General features: G+C 51.0%; 6 protein-coding genes across 6 annotated transcripts; 3 read left to right on the top strand and 3 right to left on the bottom strand.

Moving 5' to 3' along the window:
- Positions 1 to 114: 114 nt before the first annotated feature.
- IAR55_004484 (DNA repair protein RAD51) lies at positions 115 to 1,676 on the bottom strand (the record flags this gene model as incomplete). Its single annotated transcript, XM_066947583.1, has 10 exons — positions 115 to 154; positions 210 to 338; positions 395 to 480; positions 541 to 670; positions 733 to 941; positions 997 to 1,052; positions 1,107 to 1,142; positions 1,201 to 1,311; positions 1,372 to 1,516; positions 1,581 to 1,676. The coding sequence occupies 10 exons, from the start codon at positions 1,674 to 1,676 to the stop codon at positions 115 to 117; spliced, it is 1,038 nt and encodes a 345-aa protein (XP_066801997.1).
- Positions 1,677 to 2,089: 413 nt separating this feature from the next.
- On the top strand, positions 2,090 to 4,626 carry IAR55_004483 (uncharacterized protein; the record flags this gene model as incomplete). The annotated part of the gene is made up of 7 exons (XM_066947582.1): positions 2,090 to 2,548; positions 2,608 to 2,709; positions 2,772 to 2,889; positions 2,940 to 3,078; positions 3,129 to 3,762; positions 3,820 to 3,939; positions 3,988 to 4,626. 7 exons carry the CDS (start codon positions 2,090 to 2,092, stop codon positions 4,624 to 4,626), a joined length of 2,211 nt encoding a protein of 736 aa, XP_066801996.1.
- Positions 4,627 to 5,420: 794 nt separating this feature from the next.
- On the top strand, positions 5,421 to 8,553 carry IAR55_004482 (uncharacterized protein; the record flags this gene model as incomplete). Its single annotated transcript, XM_066947581.1, has 8 exons — positions 5,421 to 5,446; positions 5,567 to 5,789; positions 5,934 to 6,117; positions 6,262 to 6,370; positions 6,433 to 6,536; positions 6,591 to 6,687; positions 6,755 to 7,864; positions 7,932 to 8,553. 8 exons carry the CDS (start codon positions 5,421 to 5,423, stop codon positions 8,551 to 8,553), a joined length of 2,475 nt encoding a protein of 824 aa, XP_066801995.1.
- A 377-nt stretch (positions 8,554 to 8,930) lies between these two features.
- On the bottom strand, positions 8,931 to 9,958 carry IAR55_004481 (uncharacterized protein; the record flags this gene model as incomplete). Its single annotated transcript, XM_066947580.1, has 4 exons — positions 8,931 to 9,028; positions 9,091 to 9,240; positions 9,323 to 9,676; positions 9,739 to 9,958. The coding sequence occupies 4 exons, from the start codon at positions 9,956 to 9,958 to the stop codon at positions 8,931 to 8,933; spliced, it is 822 nt and encodes a 273-aa protein (XP_066801994.1).
- A 340-nt stretch (positions 9,959 to 10,298) lies between these two features.
- Positions 10,299 to 14,595, top strand: IAR55_004480 (transcription elongation factor SPT5; the record flags this gene model as incomplete). The annotated part of the gene is made up of 15 exons (XM_066947579.1): positions 10,299 to 10,382; positions 10,451 to 10,472; positions 10,551 to 10,558; positions 10,621 to 10,747; positions 10,807 to 10,823; positions 10,877 to 10,973; positions 11,030 to 11,271; positions 11,336 to 12,328; positions 12,383 to 12,480; positions 12,532 to 13,107; positions 13,169 to 13,286; positions 13,335 to 13,409; positions 13,467 to 13,796; positions 13,845 to 14,142; positions 14,201 to 14,595. 15 exons carry the CDS (start codon positions 10,299 to 10,301, stop codon positions 14,593 to 14,595), a joined length of 3,480 nt encoding a protein of 1,159 aa, XP_066801993.1.
- A 350-nt stretch (positions 14,596 to 14,945) lies between these two features.
- On the bottom strand, positions 14,946 to 16,856 carry IAR55_004479 (RuvB-like helicase 2; the record flags this gene model as incomplete). Its single annotated transcript, XM_066947578.1, has 8 exons — positions 14,946 to 15,231; positions 15,300 to 15,538; positions 15,605 to 15,823; positions 15,888 to 16,088; positions 16,164 to 16,286; positions 16,338 to 16,408; positions 16,478 to 16,675; positions 16,736 to 16,856. The coding sequence occupies 8 exons, from the start codon at positions 16,854 to 16,856 to the stop codon at positions 14,946 to 14,948; spliced, it is 1,458 nt and encodes a 485-aa protein (XP_066801992.1).
- Positions 16,857 to 16,971: the final 115 nt, after the last annotated feature.

Below are 16,971 nucleotides of genomic sequence, written 5' to 3'. Positions count from 1 at the left end.
ACCCACTGCATGTCGTCTAGCAGATACAAACAAAGCCCAGAATATCAAACAAGTCGAGAACTATAGAGCTCGCTACTGGCCTCCAGTGCCCTCTCCATTCCACGCCGTGTTCGCCTACTCCTTCAGCTCTTCGGGATCTCCGATACCATTCGCGCTGCGATTTTCTTGAGTTAGCTAATGTGCTATGTGCCTTCGGAAGTCGCACCCACTTGATGGCAAAGATAGCTTCGGCTTCTGGCAAACAGGGACTGTCGACAATCTTGCAGACACGTGATGTTCCTCGCCCCTTTCGAAGATTCAGTCGGGTCGTAGATGCGTGTGCCATGATGTTACCTCCGCTGAATAGCACAGTCGGTCAGTCATACAGCTCCTCGCAGTACAAGTCGCTGCTCACATAGGTTTCTTCGCATCGGCGACCGCAAACTGCCCACCGTCAACTTGGGCAACGACCTGATTTGTGACGACGACCGCTACACCAAACTGAACCGCCAAGACACGGTCAGCAACGCTGAGAACGTCTTTGCCATAATCATAACTCACTTCATCGGCCAATCTCATCAACGTCCGCAGGAATTTCGCCAAGTGCATTTGACGCGCTGACAGTTCCCCTCTACCGGAAAAGTCTGTTCGGTAAAGTGAGGTACACGAATCAACAATTAGAAGGGAGAATCTGAACCGACGGTCTGTCAGCAAAATGACGCTGTACATGCTGTGTGCTGCACTTAGACTCACCTGGACTCCGCCATCATGGCACTCGCTTGCACCAACAACTGAAGCTGGTGATCGGCGTTGTACGCTCTGGCATATGCAATATTGTCGAGGACTTCTTCTCCATTCAGCCCAAATCGTTCGGCCACAGCAAGCATTCGGACTGGTCGGAAAGTACCCTCTGTGTCGATGTATAGGCATTTACCCTCACCACCGCCCATTGAGACTGGGAGCTGTACACAGAAACATCAGCGCGACTACGACACTTGCTTCACGTTGACAACTCACTTGGCAGGTAACGGCTAGAGTATGGCATATTTGGGATTTTCCCGTTCTGAATTCGCCTGCAAGTGGGAATGTGTCAGACCATCATCTGAAGGTGAGTAACATATACGTACCATACAGCTCGGTGATCGCTCCAGTCTCTATACCACCTGTCAAATCAGAACTGATCAGCTCAAGCCCGCAACATGGTCGAACGGCTCCACTCACCTCCTAGAATTGTGTCCAATCCAGTCGATCCTGTAGTGATATGGACCAACTCCGATCGTCTCGAATGAATCTCCGTTGCCGTGGTGAATCCCATCGGGACCATCTTGCATGCTGCGTTGTAGTATGTGATAAGCTACGACACAGGAAGTGGTCGTGGGTGACATAGCTTACCTTCCATCAGAATCTTGTCCGCTTTCTGCTCGCTGATACCCTTGATCGTGCATAGTGTCTTCTTCGGTGTGAAAGCGACCGCTTCAACCGTATGATATCCCGCGTCTGCGAGCTTCTTCGTGTCTTGTGCTGAGATGCCTGATTCCTAGCAGTGAGACACGCCTGTCAGCTAACATCATGGACGAAATGAAAATCAATAGCTGACTTACCTGGAGTTTTGCTACCAGCAGCGGAGCCATGAGCTCGAAATCGTCATTCTCTTCCCCTTCGCCACCGACAAAAGGGTCGTTCTCTTGCGTCACCATCGTGGAGGTGTCAAATCGAGGAGGAATCGTCGAGTGTAAATGGGAGGTCGGTGCGTAGGGTAGAGAGAGAGAGAGAGCTGTAGTTGATCGCTGGAAGTATAGATTGGGAGATGAAAGAGAACGAAGATATGATCCAGTTATCTTGTTTTTACTTTCCCGATGACAGAGAAAGTCAAAACACGCGCTCTTCATTCATTGATCCCATCATTTCATCATCAGCCAAGTTGACTGGATCAGTGAAATTAGACGCGTACCTCACGATTTGATTCCGTGAAAAGGTTGCAAGTTACGTAACTCGCTTCGAGCAGAAGTGGAGGACATCAAAAGTCTGTTTTTTGAACCAGTTGTTGTGAAATATATATGCATTTCGTTCCGACTTGACGTTCCGTTTAAAATCGCGCACATCACCCACGATGAGTGGTCTACCATCTCTCAACTCGTCCATAACATCCGCATGGGCTACCGCTTCTGTCCCGAAGAAGAGACCTAAACGAAGTATAGGTCTCAATTCACCTTCCACGTCTACCCCTCCCGACCTATCAGCCGAAGCGTCTTCATCCACAGCTCCTCCCGCCTCAGCACAACAAGCACCAAACGGCGATGATCGACCTCCAACACCTGTAGGACCTGTGCGAAGGAAGAGACCAAGACACAACCCGGAAGATCTGGCGGCCAAATATGCTCCGCCAGATCTGAAGCTTTCTTTATTGGGCGGATTGCAAACACAGATCACCCAATTGATGGAGATTGTGGTTTTACCCTTGCTTCATCCTGAGATATATCTACACACCGGTGTACCGAGACCTAGAGGAGTTCTCTTACATGGTGTGCCAGGAGGAGGCAAGACGCAATTGGTCAAGTGTTTAGCAGGAGTGAGTCGATCGTCCGCTTCAATATCACAGAAGAAACCATCCTGACTTCTCTTCCAAAGGAACTGGGCTTGCCATTCATCTCAGTATCCGCTCCATCCATCGTGTCGGGAATGTCGGGAGAGTCGGAGAAGACTTTGAGAGACACTTTTGACGAAGCAAAGGTGAGTCAAGCATTTGAGGGCTGTTTTCTTGCGCGTCCATCTAGCTTACTCCTTCCGCGCAGAAACTCGCCCCATGTCTATTATTCCTCGATGAAGTCGACGCAATCACACCAAAAAGAGAGACGGCTCAAAGAGAGATGGAGCGAAGGATAGTGGCTCAGCTGTTGACTTGTATGGACGGTATGTATAGACAGATGGCATCAAGATATATACCACTGACCCATCGACAGACCTCGCATCGTCCGAAGAGCCCGTTGTCATTATAGGTGCTACAAACCGACCAGACTCCCTTGACCCCGCATTGAGACGAGCAGGGAGGTTTGACCATGAGATCGAGATGGGTGTACCTACACAAGAAGGGCGTGAAGAGTGCGTCGAGCTCTTCTAACTATGGTATAGACTGACACAATGAGCTATAGGATCCTTCGTGTGCTTTGTTCAAACCTTCGGCTGTCCGGCAACGTCGACTTCCGGGCTCTTGCCAAATCCACCCCAGGATACATTGGTGCCGATCTTACCGCTCTGACTACCGAAGCCGGAGTCATCGCAGTGAAGCGTATCTTCGAAGAAATCGGTGATGGACGCCGCGACTTCCCCGAACCCGACGGAGTCGAAAATATGATGATCGTTGATGAACCACCATTCTCGACTCTCCCACTTGATCTACGTCAAACCTCCATTGCTCGGTTTCTAATCTCCCATCCATCACCCCTCACTCCTGACCAGCTCAATACCCTTTCACTTACGCCGGACGACTTCACTGCCGCGTTGAAAATCGTTCAACCTTCAGCGAAACGGGAAGGATTTGCTACTATTCCCGATGTATCCTGGGCAGATATCGGAGCACTCAGTCAAACTAGGGACGAGCTGCATATGGCAATTGTCCAGCCTATCAGACATCCGGAACTGTTCAGTGTGGTCGGAATCGATGCGCCGAGCGGAGTGCTGCTCTGGGGTCCGCCTGGTTGCGGAAAAACCCTACTAGCTAAAGCGGTGGCCAACGAGAGTCGTGCAAACTTCATCAGTGTCAAAGGACCCGAACTGTTGAACAAGGTGGGTCGAGATGGTCAGCTCACTTCGAGATGGGGACTGACGATCATGGTTCTACAGTACGTCGGGGAGAGCGAGAAAGCCGTCAGACAGGTGTTCGCCCGTGCTAGAGCATCATCACCCTGTGTCATTTTCTTCGACGAGCTCGATGCTTTGGTACCCCGTCGAGACGACTCTATGGTAAGCGTTCTGCGTATTTAGATTTGAAACTTCTGACACCTTATTCAGTCCGAATCGTCCGCTAGAGTGGTCAACACCCTTCTCACTGAGCTTGATGGACTCGACGCTCGCAAAGCCGTTTACGTGATCGGTGCTACCAACCGACCCGATATGATTGATCCCGCCATGGCACGACCTGGTCGACTTGATAAACTCCTCTATGTCGATCTTCCATCCCCATCAGAGCGCTTCGAGATCCTGAAGACGCACACCAAACGGACGCCTATCGACGAGTCATCCTGGACATCAATTCGTGAGACCGTCATGTCTGACAAATGCGATGGTTTCTCGGGAGCAGACATAGCCGCATTAGTTCGAGAAGCTGCCACCCTGGCGCTACGATCTGCCCTAGAACGAGTAGGAGCATTCGAAGCAGATGCGGAAATGGAGCCTCAAGGGGTGGAGAGAGATTCATCGGATGTCAGGGTGACTTCAGATCACTTCGAGAAAGCAGCGGTCAAGACACAACCGAGTGTGTCGAGAGAACAAAGGTTGAAGTATGAGAGGATGAGGGATAAGTATGCTGGTATCCCTACCAAGGGAAAGAGAAGTAGAGAAGCCGCTGGAGCTGGAGTTGTTGGGGCTGGAACGGGTGACGCGGATGCGGATATGAAAGGTGTGGAAGTGAATGCTGCATTGGCGTTCTGATCAGCGATGTACCAGTTGTGATAGGTAGGTCTCCTGAGGGATAGCAGATCATCTGTTATGGTGGTGGAGAGGATCAATCCAACAATCAGAAATCCAACCCCCAATGTATGTTCCAGATATATACCATGCATTACGTTGATGTCTTTTGAGGGGATGGCGATGGTGTCAGGGGTTATATGGAACTCGAGAGACATGGTGAGACTGAATGGATAGTCCAGATAACCAAAGTCACTATTATTTGTCTGCTTCGGATCCGGTAATAGCCAACCATGGATGGGTGGATGCCACAAAGTCAATTTGAGCTCATGCGCGTCGCATTCCTCTCTCACTCTGCCTCGACATCTTGCTTTCCCATTCAACCTGTGTCTCTTCCTGTTCCACATATACTCACATCTCTCTCTTTGACCTTCTTGCCTGTTGAATCAATCTTCGTCGAAAGCCTGAATACCGATAGGCTCGTTTGTCCCATCCCCATTCGATCCTCTTGGCGAGAACATCATTACCGTCCTGTCCTTTGATCTCTTCGGCTCACCCGTTGTCCCGTCCCATAAAGTCTGGACCCTATCCAACTTGATAAACTGTTCTCAAAGGGAGTCACACCTTTTCTCGTCTCGACACCATACGTTTTGGTCGAACCATCCACGCATTGCCGCTCCTCTGTCCGGAGCCGGTCACATACCGTAGCGTATCCAAGCAGTCGGGTAGCTAGGTATAATTCTTGGTGCCCCCGCTCTCACATCTGACATTCGCTTCCCATCCAACCCGACGTTGGTCGAAGTAATCCGAAAGGCAAGATGAGACCCAAGGTACTTGAAATATCGTATGTCATCGTCCACTTCAGCGCCTGTGCTTCTCATCACCCATCACTCCTCATTCTCCCCTACCTATCCCATATGATCCCGTCCAGAAGTTGACACATTCGCCTCTCTCTCTGATTTAGTTGGCACGAGACTCAAGCCGTCTATTCATGCGATTTTCAACCCCTTCCTCCTGCTCAACTCAAAAGATTCTTGTCCGCATCCATATCAGGAGAGGACGAGGATAAAGCCTCATCGTCGTCGTCATCAATCACCACTCCAGCGGCTGTAGTGACATCGGGACAGGCGGTAGCGGGCACGAGACAGTATAGATTGGCGACAGCGGGTGGGGACTCGAAAGTCAGGGTAAGCATATATTTTCCTTCCTCAGCCTTTGCATCTCATATCACTGGTTATGCCTCTGATGAAGGGGGGGGGGGGGCAACGAGGTGTAATCTTGGTTGAATGACAATTCGTAATAGTGGCTGACGAGACATTGCCGTTCAATAGTTGTGGATGATCCACCCGAACATCCCGTCTGTTTCCACTTCCACACATACAGCTCTCACAGGCCAAGAGGTCGTCCCTCATCCTCCTCGTGCCGAATACCTCACAACACTCAGTAAACATACGGCTGCGGTCAACGTGGTGAGATTTAGTCCAAATGGTCAGATATTGGCTTCTGCAGGTGATGGTGAGTTAGGCTTCGATGGTTTCCTGTCAGTCGGTCTCTTCCGACGTCCACAAATCCGCAGATTGAACCACCGGCTGTTGTGCCCCTGATTGGTCGTGTCGTCCTTCGCGAATCGCTCGTGCTAATGTTATTTCTTGCGCACAGACGGGAACGTCATTCTTTGGGTTCCCTCAGACAGACCCGTTGTGACCTTTGGAGATAACCCTGACGAAGTGCCAGAGAAGGAGCACTGGCGATTGCAAAAGATGCTTCAGTAAGCTCTTAGATCCCCGTCTATTAGGGGGAGCGACACAAGCTGATGTTTTAATCCTACAGAGTCACCACAAAACATGTCTATGATCTTTCCTGGTCTCCTGACGGAGAGTTCTTCATCGTCGGATCGACAGATAACACAGCAACAATATGGAAAGCAGCGACTGGTAAGCTTTCATTCTGCTGTGCCCGAAATGGTTGAAGCTGACAGTCTTCGACAGGTGAATGTGTCTTCGCTCTTAGGGAACATACTCACAATGTCCAAGGTGTATCGTGGGACCCACTCAACGAGTACATTGCCACTCAAAGCAGTGATAGGTGAGTCTGCCAACCAGCTAGCGTGTCCCGATGATCCGTTGCCGGAGTTCAAGCTGATCTCTTTCAGATCCGTTCACGTCAACACATTCGCCTTCCGCAACGGCGTTCCCGATGTTCACCCCGTATCAAGGGCCAACAGAATGGAAATCCGACACTCCCGAACGCCTTCTTTCCCGTCCACGACTCGTCCCAACATGGTGCGCCGATCTTCAACAACCTCAGAAACCGGATCGGTGATTACGACCACCTCTGAGCTGCCCGATCACACTCCTTTTGCTTTGCAAGCTGCTCTTTCCAATGCCAGTGCTGCTGGCGCACCAGCGACGCCAAGTGCCTCAGTCCCGTCGACTCCACAACCGGCTGCTATGAACCCACCAGCTTCATCAAATCGACCAGGGTCAAGGCGCTCGTCTTTCTCTGGCTCGCAAGCCGCTGGATCACCTGCTCTCAGCGCGACAGCATTCCCAGGACGTACCGGTCGATCCCCTTCTCCCATCCCACCTCTGCCTGCCATCCGAGCACCACCGACATCCACCTCCGCCATCATGCAGCGGCTATATGGCGAAGAAGGTGTGACACGATTCTTCCGACGACTGACATTCTCACCGGATGGTAGTCTACTTCTCACGCCTGCTGGCCAAATCGAAGACCAGATCTTCAAGGGTTCGCCGATGCTTTCAACGAGGAGTCTGTCACAGGACGGGCTTGAACCATCATCTGCATCACTAGGTGGCGGCTCAACGTCCGTTCCTCGACCGAAGAACGTCGATGCTGGAAAACCGACCGTATACATCTACTCCCGAGCCAACCTTGCAAGAGCACCAATCGCCCATCTCCCTGGGCACAAGACCGCCAGTGTGGCGATTCGCTTCTCACCAGTATTCTACGACTTGCGAAGCGCTACAGGTACCCAGACTGAACCCAAGCAAATCACGTTGGATAGAACAGATCCTGCACCAGTGCATGTCTCACTTTCCATGCCACCACCTCCACCTCCCAGCAAGGACGATAAAGAAAAGGACAAGGAGAAATCGGTGGGAAGTGTATTCGCTCTGCCGTACAGACTGTTATACGCCGTAGCATGTCAGGACTCTGTTCTGCTCTACGACACACAGCAGGCTGGACCCATAGCAATTTTCAAGGGCCTTCATTACGCTGGATTCACTGATGTGGCTTGGTAAGTTGCAGCTTGCGCTATCGTGATTACAATTCAGAGCGAAGCTGATAACTATCGGTCATCACAGGTCACCCGACGGTCAATCGCTGATGCTCTCAAGCTCTGATGGCTATTGCTCCATCGTTGTCTTCGACATAGCGGAGCTTGGTACTGTGCACCCAACTCAACAACATCAAAGACAATTACAAGCTATTGCTCAAACTCACGGCCACTCACATACCCACCATGGATCACTTTCAGCTTCCGCCACTCCCGTCCCCCATTCTCCAGCTATCAGCGTCACAAGACAATCTCCTGCTCCGACCATGAACCGCAGCGAGAGAGAAGGCTCGGCTGCATCCAGCATCACCGGTGCTGGAGTCTCTACCGCTCATGTACCTCCTCTGTTTGGAGGTCTGGGGCCGGCTGCTTCAGCGTCGCACCCTACACCGAGTAGTGTGGCAAGCTCAGCGGATGCTATCTTACCAACACCGAGTGAGGAAGCGGAAGGTTTCAGTTTCCCCAGGACCGTCTCGGAGAGTGGAACATCTACAGCTGAATTGGGGCTGGGTATGGGTCTAGGAGCAGGGTCAAGTGACGAGACAGGTCTGAAGCGGGGTACAGGTCAGGTGGAGAGTGTCACGGGAGGTGAAGAGGCTCCTAAGAAGAAGAGGAGGGTCGCGTTGACTCATTTAGGAGAAGGACAATAGCGATGAGACGAAGTGGACACCAATCATGGTGTCTGAGGGCGAGGAGACGGAGGAGAGACATCTTCTCAGGAGTGCATCCAAAATCACAAGCTTTGAAGTTTGAGCAGTTTTTCAAAGGGACCATTGTGCCTTTTCATATTGGATGAAACAAGACAGACAGAGACAGCAAGCTGTGCATGTATATGATTCGATTACATCGTCGGGTGTCGCAAAGTTGAGAACGAAGTGTACAACGGGCGTACAGTCATAAAATGGATGAGATTACAACGAAGTGTGGCAGAGACAAGGTGATTTATATTTCTTTTTTATCACAAAGTAAGCGTACAATTAAGGCGGAGACATATCCGCACAATCTGGGACTGGGTGTGAATGGCAATCTACAGGTCAAAGAGGAAATCCTCGACGGGGCTGTCGTCCAAGACGAGCGAATCCGATTTGGTGGAGATGTATCTTCCAGGAGACCGTTTCATCTTGTCTGCAAAAAAATTGATGTCAGCTGAACTGGCATCAACGTAAGATGGATTCTGTCCAACTGACCTGTACGCCTGGAATGGTCATCACCGCCCATATTCAGATCGAAATCGAGATCCAAATCCAAAGCCGGAGGTTGAGTCAGTGTAGGCGCAAACAAATCATCGTTCTCTTTCGACGAGTCGCGCATAGATGTAGGAGGTTGATATGATGTTTCTGCAATGAGCGCGACGGATCCAACGTCAAACAGAGAACGACAATCGCGACGAGAGTCTCACAGCGAGAGGATGATACCCACCTTTGATAGAAGGAGGCATATATTCTACATCATCCACCCTATCTCTATCTTTTCCCACCAGCGCGCTCCTCAACGTCGATTTCGGTGCGGGAGTATAAACGTTCAACGTCTTCTTCACCCCACCCCTAGAAGCGGGTGTTCCGATAAGTCGAGTTCTCGCCGAAGCAGGTGTTTTCGGCTTCTGTTTCAAGCTCGACGGGATGCCTCCTGATGTCGTACTGCTTGCGCTGCCCTTGAACGACCCAAGGGTAGATCTTAGCGGAAGTGTAGGGATGTTGGTTTGTTGTGGACCAGCGACTGGTTTGGTCGATAAGGCAGGACGGCGAGAGATCGTGTTGGTAGCTTGTTTGGTGACTGGTTGATGAGATAAGCCAATATGCTTTCGTCTTCAACGGTTTGGCAAAATGCGATCTCACTGGTTCTGGTGGTCTTCTCATTGTCAATCCGTGACGCGCTTGGATCTGACCCCAAGGCCTTCCTATCACCGGCACCATCGACTCCCTTGGTAGCCTTAAGTCCCGACCGAGTCGAGTTGATCAAGTTCTCTTTCGCTCCGGCTTTCTTGATGCTTGCGGGATGGAGAGACGCGGACCGTCTATGGACCAAGAAGTTCTCATCTCCACGTCTTGTGCTCATCGTGATACCGTGTCAGCTCTATAAGATGAAATAGATGAACACTTGGAATGATGAATGCATGCATTGCTTGACTGTTTCAGCCAACTCGAGATGTAAAGTCACACGCGCCAAACATTTATTCAGCCCCGCAATTAATCGTATTTTATCCCGTTCGACCATTCAACCACCACTTCCCACAACTACAACGACCACTCTGACTATACAACCGTATATATATACATATTCATACCCACACGCAATCGGAACGCCTCTGGCATCTTCATTCTCTTCTCCTCCTCTCTAGCAGCATCAACTCCGGAGACCTGAAAGAAAAGGACAAGGTACCGAAAACCCGCCTGAAATGTCGGATAACGAAGGCTCTTCGCCAGTTGATGTCAAGTCGGATGATGAAGTTGAAGAGAGGAGAGTGATCACGAAAAAGAGGGTGAGCATGGTCGACTGCTGCATTGTGCTGCATCAGATCAGAAGCTGATTCTCAGACCCTGCCTATAGCCCAGAGTCGTGGATCCCGATGGTTAGCTCCTGTTCCTGAGCTGTTTGTAGCATGATCAACGCTAATCCTTGCTTCTCGACCTTCGCTATTACCTCTCAGAAGAAGATGTAGGTCGCTCGCATTGTTCATCAGAGTCTGTTTGAAGTTCCAACTGATGCACGTTGTCCAGGACGCCGATGATGTCGCGGTTCAACCGACACACCATGTCGAGAAAGACGACGAAGAGGATGTTGACGAAGAAGACGAAGATGATGAAGACGAGGACGAAGATGAAGATGAAGACGAGGAAGGTGGTGGTGGGTCCCATGTGTATCTACGCAATCCCTATCACGTGCTGACGGTCGTTGCGACGCAGGTGAAAGACGTAGGAAGGTCAGCTATGGAAACTCTGGGATGAAGTGCTGCTAGCTGACGACACAACGCAGCGACGGAGAAAGCAAAAGAAGTTCAGGTTCTTGGATGTTGAAGCTGAAGTAGACGATGAAGATGAAGAGGAGGATGAGGATAACGATTATGGAGATGGTCAGCCACCGCTGCTACCAAGATGTGCCAGGAATTAGCTGATATTCTCTCTGCAGTCGCGGAGTTCATCGACGAGGCCCCCGAAGAAGCTGTCACGCAAGATGATTATGCGCACCGACGACTAGACAGGACCTTTGGTAGAAATGAGGAGGAGGACGTGCAAGATATCGTGCAGAGATTGAAGGAGAGACATGCTAGAACGGCTGCTGCTAGATATAACGGAGATAGCGATGCTGTTCCTCAAAGACTGCTTATGCCTGGTGTCAATGATCCGAGTCTATGGAAGGTCATTGTGAAGGTGAGTGGGGATCTGGCATATTCTTCAGGCGTCTCGTTGGGTTACTAAGATCATTCCGCCTCAGACCGGCCGAGAGCACGCCATTTGCGCTTCCATTTTCCGAAAGGTCTTCTCACAGCAATACTCTGCCAATCCCATCGAAGTCATTTCCGTCTTCTGTCGAGATTCTCTTCCCGGTATGATCTTCCTTGAAGCACGACAATCCGCTTCCGTCAGCGCTGCCTTGAACGGTATCGTCGGTACTTTCATGTCGCGAGGTGTCTCTCTAGTGCCTATCGAGGAAATGGCACCCCTCCTCAAAATCAAGAAGAAGGATGTACATCTTACACCCTTTATGTGGGTCCGAATGAAGCGAGGGAAGTACGCTGGAGATTTAGCGCAAGTGGTCGATGTGGATCAGATTACCAGTGGGGTGGTTGGAATCAAGTTCATTCCACGTATAGACTTGACGCCGAGAGAAAAGAGGAAGGAGAGGGCTGCGAACGGTAAAAGTGGAACAAGTGGAATCCGACCACCTGCCCGACTGTTCGCATACGACGATGTCAGGAAGATTTACGGTCGTTCAAGTGTGCGACAGGGTGCTCAGTCAAGCTATTTCTTCGAGAACGACGAGTACATTGACGGATTCTGCATCAAGGATGTCAAGATTCCTACTATCGAGAGCGAGAGTGTCAACCCCACTTTGGAAGAGATCTCCCGATTCTCTGGCGATGATCAGTCCACCGCCAACTTTGACCTTTCGGCAATCGCTGATGCCAACAAGAACCTCACTGCTTCCGGTCTTTTCCCTGGCGACAAGGTCGAGGTGTACGAGGGCGAACAAACAGGTCTTTATGGTACGGTCGAGACAGTAACACCTGATATTATCGCAATTAAAGCAGTTGGAGGGGACGTGCACGGACAAACCATCGAAGTGCAATCACGCAGTGTGAGGAAGAGATTTGAGGTCGGTGAACACGTAAAGGTCTTGAGCGGGAAGAACGCCGAGCTGTCGGGCATGGTCGTGGAGGTCAAGGGAGATGTGGTGACCTTGATGTCTGATCAGGGTGAACAAGAGGTGACTTAATCTGCTGTCGATTAGCAAGACCTCTGACTGACATGATGTTTACAGATCAAAGTCTTCTCGAAAGACATCAGAAAGGCCGCAGATACGACCAATCTGACTGCTCAGAAGGGACTTTACGATTTACATGACATGGTGATGCTCGAGTGAGTTGCTGCTCTACCTTGTAGGCATCGGCTCGCGCTAATCGATCGCAGCTCGACCACCTCCGCTGTCGTGACCAAGGTCGAAGGTGGACTCTTACGTGTATTGGATCAAAATGGAGCATCACGAAGTGTCACCCCTGAGCAAGTGACCATACGGAGAGACAACAAGCGATTCGCCGTCGCTACCGATTCACAGGGAAACGACATGAAAGTTGGCGACAACATGAAAGAAGTGGAGGGGGAGAATCGACAAGGAGAGATCATCAACATCTTCCGATCTCTCTTTGTGTTCCTGCACAACCGCGAGCTGACCGAGAACCATGGTGTCTTCGTGGCACGAGCGGCCTCTTTGGTTTCAGTCACTCCCAAAACCGCAACTAGCGACTTGGGCAAGCTGAATCCTACGCTCAATCAACAATTGCCGTCAGGCGGTGCCAGTTTGATGCCTCCTCCCGCTGTCAACGTCAATCGTAATAGATTGGTCAATACACTCGTGGTGGTGACTAAGGGTACCAGCAAAGGATTGATGGGGATCATAAGAGATATTCAAGGAGACAACGCGAGAGTGGAATTGAAGACTAACAACAAGACTCTGACCATTGCGATGACTTCATTGAAGAGGAAGGAGTGAGTGCTTGAATCAACATACATAGTGCTCAGATGACGCGATGCTGACAGTCGACTACAGTCAAAAGACGGGACAAACATACCCTCTCGAGTTTGGCGGCCCGTATGCCGGCGGTCGACCTGGGGTCGGCGGATACGATGTCAACCCATATAGCGGAGCACCCATGGATCCTGCGGCTGTAAGTGTGGTGAATGCAGCCATGTTAGACATTGCTGACTTTCCTCAGGGTGGCCAAACTCCCGGGCAATTCGGTGGTCGAACACCTGGATCGAGATTCGGACAAACGCCCAATCCTTATGCGGTGAGTAATAGTGTTTGACCACTTCTCGGAATTCGAACTTATTCAGGGTGTCTGCAGGCCAATGTCGCCGGCAAAACACCAAACCCGTACGCCGGAGGAGCAGGTGGACGGACACCGGCGCCAGGATGGGGTGCAGGCGGCAAGACTCCTGCACCTGGCTACGGTAATGCGGGCGGCAAGACACCTGGATGGGCTGGAAGCGGTGGTAAAACACCTGCCCATGGCTTCGATGGAGGACGAACACCCGCTTGGTCAGCGAACGGAGGAGGAGGCGGAAAGACCCCCAATACATATGGAGCTGCGCCTAGAGCCGGTCCTTCTGGTGGACAGACGCCGGCACCGCAAGGTTCGATGTACGGTGCGGGAGCGGAAGCGGGAGGCTCACGAGTGAGTCTGCTGGCAAAGTTTCAGCTATCTTTGCTGACACTTCATCAGTTCGGCAACGGTACATTCAACGCGCCAACTCCGTATGGAGGGCCGACACCTGGTGTTCTCAGCGCTCCTACCCCTGCAGCACCTTCCAATCCTTATGCTGCGCCCACACCGTACGGTGCACCTACTCCATTCGCTGCTCCGACGCCCTTCGCCGCGCCGACTCCTGGTGCCACTCTGTCTGCTCCTACACCAGGCGTGCAACTGGGTGCCCCTACTCCTTACGGTGGTACGCCCTTCGGTGCCCCGACGCCTTACGGCGGTGCGGCTGGAGGAGTTTCTGTCCCCTCTGGTCTAGCTGGTGAGATGACTGCTTGTTGCGATTTTGTTATACAATATTGACAGCATTTTGCCTACAGGTATTCCTTGGGATTGGGCTCTTGACTTCCGAAACGTCATTGTCGAAGTCGGACCCTCATCACGACCAGGTACACGTAACCCATTACACTTCCAACGAGGTCTACTAGATGGACGTCGGTTCGGATATGACTCCATCTCTGGCGAGATCGCCCATTGTATCAATCTAGACGATCCATCGATGACAGAGGAGATCCCGGCGGAATATCTCAAACCGACCAGACCGGATGGACCTGGTCAAGTGGTCGTTTGTGTGGCAGGACCGATGGACCAGAGAGGATCGCAAAGGACGACACAGTATGAGAACGGTGGATCGTGGATGATGGAATCGGAAGTAGGCGATATGGGTGCATTGATCTTGGATGGCGCAGATTTGTGTAGGATCTGGAAGACATAGGTGTGAGGGCAGTGGAGGTCCCTCAGCTCAATTCACAAGCAAAGGGTGGCATGGGGAAGAGTCTGCCAAATCGAGTGAAGCCGGGCACTGGTGTGATCAGTTGAGGTATAGTGGTAACGAAAACTAGCATGTATGGCATCGAGCATTTGATTGTGCAGATCCCGATGACACTCGTCAGTGTCAGTCCACTTTCTACGACGGTCACTATGACCTAAAAAGACCTCGCACGAGAGTGTTCCGATAGATTGTCACACTGTCACACTGTTCCGCTCGTATCCAGCTGATGATGGCTTCCATGTACATGCATAGAATCATGACTTTCATCTATTGACTATATTCGCTTGGCTTCTTCAAGCCTTACTATCAATTTCCATACCGTCCACGCCGATCTCCTCCGATTCGCCAAACATCATCCCGCTCGTCTCTTTGGCATACTGAGCACTTCTCTCCACATCGCTGAAATACTTGTAAGCAAGCCGGACATCTTCGACGTCGACCTGGGATGTTTTTCTCCGTTGAGCGATCAGATGAGAAGGTGCGATGAGGTTGAGAGCGTATCGAAGGGATGTTTGAGTTCCCATTGTGGCTAGTAAGTCGAGGGCTGGTGGAGTGAGTCGTACATCTTCTTCATCCGCCCTACATGAAGCGAATTTTCAGTGTCAGCTTGAGAAATTCCGTCAAAAGCAAAACAAGGATAAACCCACCTTATCTTGACAATCTCTCTCGTCTCATCCTCGTCATACTTCTTCGTGGAGATGATCAACATTCGGTCCAACAAGTCGACAGGAATACCATGAGGACTTTTATATTTCGTCCCTCTTATTCGGGTGATGCCCCTGTTCGAAGCCATGACGACCAACGGCGCAAGCTCGTTCTCCATCGCTCGATTCAAGAAGGAGAAACATTCAATGTCGAGCATGTGGACCTCGTCGATGAACAGGACCTACGGCAGTGGAAATGACGACGTCAATGATACCGAAGAGCGAGAAAATGACTGAGAAACACTTACACCAGGAACAATCTCCGCCTTGCCCTCTTCTCTCCACTCTGCAACTTTAGAGTTGATTTGATCTCTCAACTCAGGTTTGATCTCGCCCGTATCACCTGCGAACAAAGCGAGGAATCCTTGTGTTCGAGAGTTGATAACATCGATCTCGTGCAACGAAACAGTGTGAACCACTTCTTTTCTAGTTTGGAGTTCACCATCTGGACATGCGACGAATCGGGTCTGCACATACCAGGGTGCCGTCAGTTGTCGCATTTGGCGACCAAGAAACACGTAGGGCACTCACGTCTGCACCCATAGCGTCGTAATCCTTTGCTCGGCCAAAGCTTCTTCCCAGCTTTGATATCCTTCCGCTAGCCTTATCGATACTGACAACGTCTCCCGCTAAAACTTTCTCCTTCTGAAGTTGATCAATCATCTTTGATCCAAGATCGTAGACAGTCTCCATATCTGTGGTCTTCAAAGTCAATCGTCCCGTCTTGGTCGCCTGACAGTGATAACACGAGGATAGTGAGCTTGTTTGCCTGTGGCCAGAAGGGCAGAAGAGAGCAGATCAGCTCACCCCTGTTACACTTCTGTCAACCTGAATCTCGACGACCTCTCCTTCGATCAATTCTGTCTCCTCCTTTATCCTCACGCCGATAGAGCGTCGGAACGCTTGGGTCAGAGACTCGGTTTTAGACATCTGCAGACCACTTCAGCTGTGTTCCATAGATGTACGAACTTGGCAGCTCACTTCCAGGGAGAACACTTCTGACGCAGTGAGCATGACGAAAGGCACGTCACTTCCCAATGTTTGAGCCATGGCTGTGGCCCACCCAATGACCTTCCTTCAGCTATCAATCTTCAATGATGAGACATAGGAGTCTTACTCACCCATCGCCAGTGCTGTCTTTCCCGTACTGGGTGGTCCAGCCATCAATATCGCTCTACCTGCTATTCTACCCTCCTGAACCATCTTCAGGATGACACCTGCTGCCTTTCTAGCTTTTCCCTGTCCTATCATTCCTTGGGAAGAGAGACGAGGCTCGAGATTCGCATCGAGGCCGAGACCGTGGATATGTGAGTGAGCACCTGATGGAGGAGGTCAGGCTTGAGCTGGAGAAGAATCGTGATGACTGGGAAAAGACGTACCGATACGTTCCATTTTGGTGACGTCGCGCATGGCGGTGGGTTGAACGGAAATGTTAGCGGCCTGCATTGATTTACCGTCAGCTCCATATGCCTCATTGAGAGGCGGCTTGATGCTCACCATCTTACTGCTAGTCGGTCTATGTGATGATACAGCTTTCAGCCTTCCCAAGTCATTGAATGGTCCACGGAGAGACAGAGAGAGAAGTTGCGAGGTCACCAACGAGTGGAGGAAAAGA

The sequence above is a fragment of the Kwoniella newhampshirensis genome, chromosome 8 (genome assembly GCF_039105145.1).
Source record: "Kwoniella newhampshirensis strain CBS 13917 chromosome 8, whole genome shotgun sequence".
Classification (NCBI taxonomy): domain Eukaryota; kingdom Fungi; phylum Basidiomycota; class Tremellomycetes; order Tremellales; family Cryptococcaceae; genus Kwoniella; species Kwoniella newhampshirensis.
Note: the sequence above shows the minus strand (reverse complement) of the source record. Positions and strands in the feature narration are given on the sequence as shown.